We start from the raw sequence: 7,216 nt of genomic DNA on the forward strand, positions 1-7,216 counted from the left end.
TGAGGTGTATTCATTTATTTTACATCCGATCACAATAGCGCAATGGTTTGCATATAAAGAAAAGTAACATTTCAAAGTGGGGGAGAGCTAGCGTGCCCAAGCAGAGAAATGTTAATTGACAATATACACAGAGAGGAACAGGCTCTTCTCAGAGCTGGGAGTCCCAGCAGGAAGACAAGTTCTATAAAACCCAACTAGTTTATATCCCTGCTCTATTCCAACTCACAGTGCACTTTGCAGAAGCTGCACATCAAGCCTCCTTGGCCTGCTCTTTTAGAAAGAAGGTTTCAAGTACAGCAGAGACCTGGGAATTCATAGGTGGACAAAACTCCTTGTTCTCTTTACACAAATAAGAGTTTTAGGAAGCAGCTTGGAAAGGGGGCTGCAGCAGTACCTGGTTTCCTGCTCACCCTTCAGCAGAAGGGGAACAAACAAAAATACAGTTAAAAATGACAAGACAAATCCAGAACAGACATTGCAAATATGAAGGTTTTCGAGAGATGCAGCTGCTTTGTACAGGCACGGGAGCAGGCTGCCGACTGTGTCCCCCCGTGAGGCACGGGCTGTCTTGGGGCTAAGGCAATTCCAGTAGGATTTGGAACGCTCCCTGGAAGGGTATAAAGGTAGATCCCTGGCCTTGTGCTGCTCAGCAGTATTCAGAGTCCTGAAGTCAGGCTCCCAAACAATCACGAGATTGCTTCACGAGGCATGAGATTTTACAGCGTGGGTCATTTTCTTTCCACACGCCAGTCACATTTTGGGTTAGAAATTCACTTTACAAAGAAGTGGCAGTGAGCAATCTGGGATTGCAGCCGCTGGGCCTTGAACATGCCGATACGTCATAGGAGTGGGCAGCAGAGTTACTGCCAACACACCACTGGGAAGTGATCCTGCTTCAGGGCGTAAGCCAGTCCCCGACTGACTGGGTGGGGAGCGGAGCACGGCGTGACACCAGAGCCGATGGCCCAGGAGTCCCACCTACGCTGGCAATTCCGCTCTTCCTTTGAAGAAGGCTTAAAAAGGTGCTAGAAGCCTACAGAAGATGGCTTGTTTATTTGAGCTGGATTTTCTTTTTACAAAACGCGTCCGTCCCACTTTAACCCAGATCCACGCCATTGCTGCCCAGTCTTTACATTACAACATTATTAAAAAAAAAATCAAACTGGAACAAAATGTATAAGCTTAAAAATCCCTTTAAAAACGCCTCCGCTCATTCTGTACAGTATTCTACACCCTGGGCTCTGCACTTCCTGGGTAGCTATTTCTATAGACCTGGCTGTGGAAGATCCAGCTGGTTTTACCTTTAAATACTGAGTGTTTGCTCTTTGCCAGACCTCGCTAGCAACATAAATTAGTGGCATCAATAAGAAAATATTTCGTGGCTTCATAAATAGCGTTCAGTCTCTCCCCGCCCAGCTGCGGGTCCCCAGAGGCGGCTCTGTCCATTACATGTGTCTCTTCATGTGCAGCGCCAGGTGGTCCGACCTGGAGAAGGCCCGCTCGCATAGGTGGCACTGGAAGGGCCGGTGGCCGGTGTGTTTGCGGTAGTGACGGGTCAGCTCGTCCGAGCGGGCGAACTTCCAGCCGCAGCCATCCCAGTTGCAGTGGTAGGGCTTCTCCCCTGGGCAGAGACCAGAACAGCGTTAGCCTGCCAGCCCGGGCACTGCTCTGCCTAAGAGCCTGCTCCCAACCCCCCTGGGCAGAGACCAGAACAGCGTTAGCCTGCCAGGCCGGGCACTGCCCTGCCTAGGAGCCTGCTCCCAACCCCCCTGGGCAGAAACCAGAACAGCGTTAGCCTGCCAGCCCGTGCACTGCTCTGCCTAGGAGCCTGCTCCCAACCACCCTGGGCAGAGACCAGAACAGCGTTAGCCTGCCAGCCCGTGCACTGCCCTGCCTGGGAGCCTGCTCCCAACCCCCCTGGGCAGAGACCAGAACAGCGTTAGCCTGCCAGCCCGTGCACTGCCCTGCCTGGGAGCCTGCTCCCAACCCCCCTGGGCAGAAACCAGAACAGCGTTAGCCTGCCAGCCCGTGCACTGCTCTGCCTAGGAGCCTGCTCCCAACCCCCCTGGGCAGAGACCAGAACAGCGTTAGCCTGCCAGCCCGTGCACTGCTCTGCCTAGGAACCTGCTCCCAACCCCCCTGGGCAGAGACCAGAACAGCGTTAGCCTGCCAGCCCGTGCACTGCCCTGCCTAGGAACCTGCTCCCAACCCCCCTGGGCAGAGACCAGAACAGCGTTAGCCTGCCAGCCCGTGCACTGCTCTGCCTAGGAACCTGCTCCCAACCCCCCTGGGCAGAGACCAGAACAGCGTTAGCCTGCCAGCCCGTGCACTGCCCTGCCTAGGAACCTGCTCCCAACCCCCCTGGGCAGAGACCAGAACAGCGTTAGCCTGCCAGCCCGGGCACTGCCCTGCCTAGGAACCTGCTCCCAACCCCCCTGGGCTTTCCAGCAGCCGCTCCATCTCCTTGGCTGCAAACAAGGCCCGGTGCACGCAGCGGGGCGCCTCCAGCTGCAACCGCAGCCAAGGGGGCACCGCTTCCCGGCCCGTCCCCTCCTCAGTTTAAGGGACACAACTTTGGCTCTTTCACCCACCACTATCTCGTCCCCCCCCCGTTCCCCAGAGCCCGCTCCTGCCCTCCCCCAAGTACTGTCCGTCCCCCGGGCCCGCTCCTGCAAAATCTCCCCAGCCGCGCCTCATGCAGCCCCTGGGAGTAACTACGCTGCGGGGAGGAATCCGACGGCGGGGGTCGGGCCCAGCCCCTCTACGTTGCCAGCTTCCCGTCCTCTTCCCTCTGTCCCAGGGCTCCTGCGGGGCTTGGGAACTCCCACAGCCCCCCAAGGAGTGACTCGCCCCTGCCCCGCGGTGCGCCCCAGGAGCGCGGGGAGAGCGCAGGGGCGCCCCGAGCGCCGCGGGCCCCTAGCAGGGCCAGCCTTACCGGTGTGTGTCCGCATATGCGCCTTCAGGTGCGAGCTCTTGGTGTAGGTCTTGCCGCAGCCCGGGTATTCACAGTTGTGGGTGGCCGTGCGCTTCCTGGCCCAGGACCGCCGGCCCCTCTTGGGCTTGCAGTCCTCGGGGGGCGCCCCGGCGGGGAAGTAATCCAGCACGGGCGAGTTGGGGGGCGTCACCAGCATCCTGTGCAGGCCGGGGTGCGCCTTCAGCGGCTCCCGGAACACGCTGAAGTGTCCATGGAACTGGGCCGGCCCGTGGGCCGCGAAGTGGGCCGGATAGTGCTGCGGGGGCAGCGGGTAGTGTTGGGGGCCCAGGTGCGGGTGCAGGTCGCCCAGCAGGGGGCACTCCCCCGCCGGCCCCATCTCCTCGGGGGGCCCCACCCTGGGGTGGGGGAAGCCGGGGTGTGGGGGGTAGAGCTGCTCGTGCGGGGGCATCATGAGGGGCTTGTGGTCCATGGCGCCTGGCCCCAGGCACTCGCCCCCCATGCCCAGCATACAGGCCTGCTCCTCCGGCTGCTCCTTCTTGATCCGGGCCCCCGCCTGCGGCGCCCGGTGGTCGGGGGGCAGCGGCCGGGCCATGGCCGGGTGGCCCAGTCCGCCGGGGACCCGCAGCTCCGTGTACTCCCGCCGCTGCAGCTCGCAGGGGCCCGGCAGGTCGGCGGTGAGCAGCTCGGCCATGTAGCTGCGGCTGTCGGGGTAGGGGGCCCCGAACTTGTTGCCGGGCGGGTAGGAGCCGTCGCCTTCGGTGCAGCAGCTCTCCGGGGTGTCGGGCAGGGGGTAGGCGGGGCCCGCCTGCTGCGGGCTGCTGGTGTGGGCCAGGATGAAATCCAAGTCCACGAACTTGCCCAGGTCGTCCTCCTCCCTCTTGATCCCGGCGGGGCCGCCCTCCATGGCGGCGAAGCGGGGCTGCAGGGCGGGGAGACGGGGAGTCAGGGGCCGGGCGCCCCAGAACCGGAGGAGACGCTCATCCCCAAACCAGCAGAACGGGTTGCGCTCGCTGGCGAGGAGCCCCCGGAAGGGCAGGGCAGGGCGCGCCTGGCGCACCAGTGACCCCGGGCTCCCTGGAGCGGGGTCAGCTGGAGCCACCACCCCCCCGGGGGTGCTGGGCCACCCAGGGTCCCCCCATCCGCCAGCCGCTGCCTCGTGGGAGCCCAGCTCCTGACCGCAAACCCGCCCAGCGCCCGAAGGAGTGACGGACTCCCATGCCCGGCCGCGCCCCCTCCCCGCCGCCAGCGCACATGACAGCCCCCCTGCCCCGCAGCGGGCCCCGGCCGCCCCCCGCCCCAGCCCGGCCCCCCCCCAGCCCGGCCCCCCCGCATTCTGCACAACCCTGGAGTTGCTGGAGACCCTACAAAAACTTCCCTGGCGCCGCTCCCAACCCTGCGGGGAGTGGCGGTACCTTGGTCCCTACAGACTCTCCCCCCCCGCCCGGCGCCCCCGGCTGGCAGCGCCCCCCGGCTGGCAGCGCCCCCCGGCACCTACGTGGAGCAGCGGAGCCCGCTTCTCCTCCACGGGCAGCAGGCTGGCGAAGGAGGCGATGGGCGGCAGCGCCGCTTCCCCCACGGCCCCGGCCATAGCGCGCTGGGCTCCGGGCAGGCAAGGGGGCGTCGCGCTCCCTCCCGGGCGGCTGGGCGCTCTCCCGGACAGCCCAGGTCTAGCGCAGCCCGGCCCGCTCCCCAGCTGTTAACATCCCCAGCGCGCCCGGATTGGCCCGCCCCTGCTTGCATATTCACAGCCCTCCGCCGCCGATTGGCCAGAGCGGCGGCGGCCCCCCCCCCCCCGGTCCTTAGGCCCCGCCCTCTGGATGTGCCCCGAGCCGGGTGCTGGAAGGCGCACCAAGCCGGGCAGCCGGTGGGGCGCGGGAGACCCGGGGCGGCCCCGGGCTGCGGTGCTGGGCTCCTGCCCCCCCGCCCCGTCTTCTCCCTCGGTGCGCGCCCCGGGCCCGCTCGCCCGGCGGGCTGAGCCCGCGGGGGGAGCGGCGGAGCCGGGAGGAAAGTTGCTCCCAGGCGGGGGGCCCGCGGGGGTTCAGGGCTCGGTGTGGGTCCCCGGGGGTGTGGAACGCAGCGTGCCCTGCGTGGCCAGTGCAGTGCCGGTGACTGTCCGGAGTCCCTGCCCTGGTGAGGCCCCACTGCACCCGGGTGCCCTGGGCCCGCCCTGGGGCCTCCCCAGGCTGAGAGCTGCCCGAGCGTAGACCCAGGGCCCGCGTCCCCAGCGCAGCAGGGTCTGCAGCTGATGGCCCAGGACAGCCTGGCCGGGTGCTGCTGGCGGGCGGCGTTTCTCTCCCTCCGGAACAAAACACCCCCAGCCAGGCACCTGACAGCCCAGGGAGGGGGGACTGCAGGGCAGCAGGGAAACTTCGGGGTACCTGTGAAGCCAGGAGCAGGTCACACGGACCCCTGAAGAGACCTCCAGCCAATACAGAGCGGCCAGCTTGCGAGGATTGGCCCAGCCAAGCCATCGCTGGGAAGACACAGCCTCCCACACCTTCCTCTCTTGGTTTGAGTTGGGCTGGCCTCCCTCCAGCCAATACCAGGAATGGCTTTTTGACTGTTGAGCTTGCCTAGAAGCGATAAGGTTTATCTCCCCAAGCCTCTCCCGCTCTGGGGCTTTCCATCTCTCCCTACCTTTCGAAGAACTTGGGGTTGAGCCCTCTGCTATTCCGAAGCCAGAAAACTATTTAGACAGTAATAATGATGCTACCCACACAGGTAAATGCTCACAGAGCTTCCCTGCTCTGGACCCTAAGCTACACTACCAGTTGCTTTCCGCACTTGCCTTTAATTATAAGGGTGGAGCACTGCAATAAATGAGTGCAGGAATCCAAAGGGAAAACAACTATGCAAATCTTTCCCCTTTTACCAAGAACGCGTGGACTCATTTCCAAAGCACGCACTGGCCTGGACATCAGCTGGCTGCTTGTTATTTCAGAATCCTGTTTTGTTATCCAGACTAAATTCCACCCGCTGGGCTAAAAGCTGGAAAGTCCTTCTCCATGGAGCAGGAGCTTTGGCATTGGAAGGCCACGCGTGCCCGGCGTGGGCGGCTCTCCTGACCTGCCTGGCTGCTAAGCCTGTCAGCCTGAAGTCTCCTTTGTGCAGGACACTGATATGGCGGCCGCTGCTGCCCCAAGAGCTTACAGAGAACAAGACAAAATGTCCTGGAGCCAGAGGAAAGAGCAGCCTCTCCTTACCCTTGGGTTGCCCTCTTTCCCCTCCATTTGAATAGCTCAGGGATTTTCAAACTGGGGCTCAGGACCCCTCAGGGGGTCAGGAGGTTATGGCCTGGGGGGCTGTGAGCTGTCAGCCTCCACCCCGAACCCCCCTTCGCCTCCAACATTTATAACCCAGTTAAATATAAAAAAAGTGTTTGCAATCGGTAAGGGGGGTGGCACTCAGCGGCTTGCTGTGTGAAAGGGGTCACCAGGACCAAAGTTTGAGAGCCTCTGGAATAGACTCAGCCCTGCGATATTGGCTCATTTTCAGAGGGAGAGAAAGAGCCGCCGGATGGGACTCATGTCTGTGGCCGGGGGTCTTGGCCTGTGGAGTGGTTCCCAGGTGGTTGGTATTCGTCCTGCTGGGCGCGTTGAGAGGCCCCGCCTGAGACCAGGCCCTGCCTGAGACCAGGGCCCCGCCTGAGACCAGGGCCCGCTTGAGACCAGGGCCCCGCCTGAGACCAGGCCCTGCCTGAGACCAGGGCCCCGCCTGAGACCAGGGCCCGCTTGAGACCAGGGCCCCGCCTGAGACCAGGCCCTGCCTGAGACCAGGGCCCCGCCTGAGACCAGGCCCTGCCTGAGACCAGGGCCCCGCCTGAGACCAGGGCCCTGCCTGAGCCCAGGCCCTGCTGTGCTAGGTGCTGGAGAGCCCCAAATGCAGCCTCCGAGAGCCCCCTTATCGTTTGGACAGGAAGCTTTATCCCCATGGCACAGCTGGGGACGGGGTCAGTGGCTCCCCTGCTGTCACACCAGGAGTCTGTGAGAGCCGGGACTTGGAACCGAGGCTTGTCCAAGGCCTCCACCCCTAGAGAGAGACCAGCCTCCCTTTACATTCCTCTCACAGACCCAATGTAGTGGACGCTGTGACTTGTGAGTGAGGAGCTGGTGGGGCCCGGCTGGAGATCAGCTCAGGTCCCAGCACAGGGGGGCCCCTGCGAGTCCCTGAAGTAGGTGCTGCCCTACTGTGTGTGGGTTTCAGATGGGCCCAGCTGGGCAGGAGAGATGTAACCAGCCCTCTCTTTACAGAAGCCCAAGAGCTGCATTTGGGAAACGAGAA

The 7,216-nt window shown here is 63.3% G+C and overlaps 1 protein-coding gene across 2 annotated transcripts; it reads right to left on the reverse strand.

Annotated features, from left to right (window-relative positions):
* KLF17 (KLF transcription factor 17) lies at nt 1-5,468 on the reverse strand. Of its 2 annotated transcripts, none has more exons than XM_077824053.1 (3): nt 5,314-5,468; nt 2,936-3,854; nt 1-1,621 (listed from the first exon to the last, which is right to left on the reverse strand). In XM_077824053.1, exons 1-3 carry the CDS (start codon nt 5,404-5,406, stop codon nt 1,446-1,448), a joined length of 1,188 nt encoding a protein of 395 aa, XP_077680179.1. In that variant the 5' UTR covers nt 5,407-5,468; the 3' UTR covers nt 1-1,445. The 2 variants fall into 2 exon arrangements, with proteins under 2 accessions (XP_077680179.1, XP_077680178.1); XM_077824052.1 differs by lacking the exon at nt 5,314-5,468 and adding an exon at nt 4,431-4,622.
* Between the last annotated feature and the right edge of the window lie 1,748 nt (nt 5,469-7,216).

Source organism: Eretmochelys imbricata, chromosome 8 (assembly GCF_965152235.1).
Source record: "Eretmochelys imbricata isolate rEreImb1 chromosome 8, rEreImb1.hap1, whole genome shotgun sequence".
NCBI classification, from domain to species: domain Eukaryota; kingdom Metazoa; phylum Chordata; order Testudines; family Cheloniidae; genus Eretmochelys; species Eretmochelys imbricata.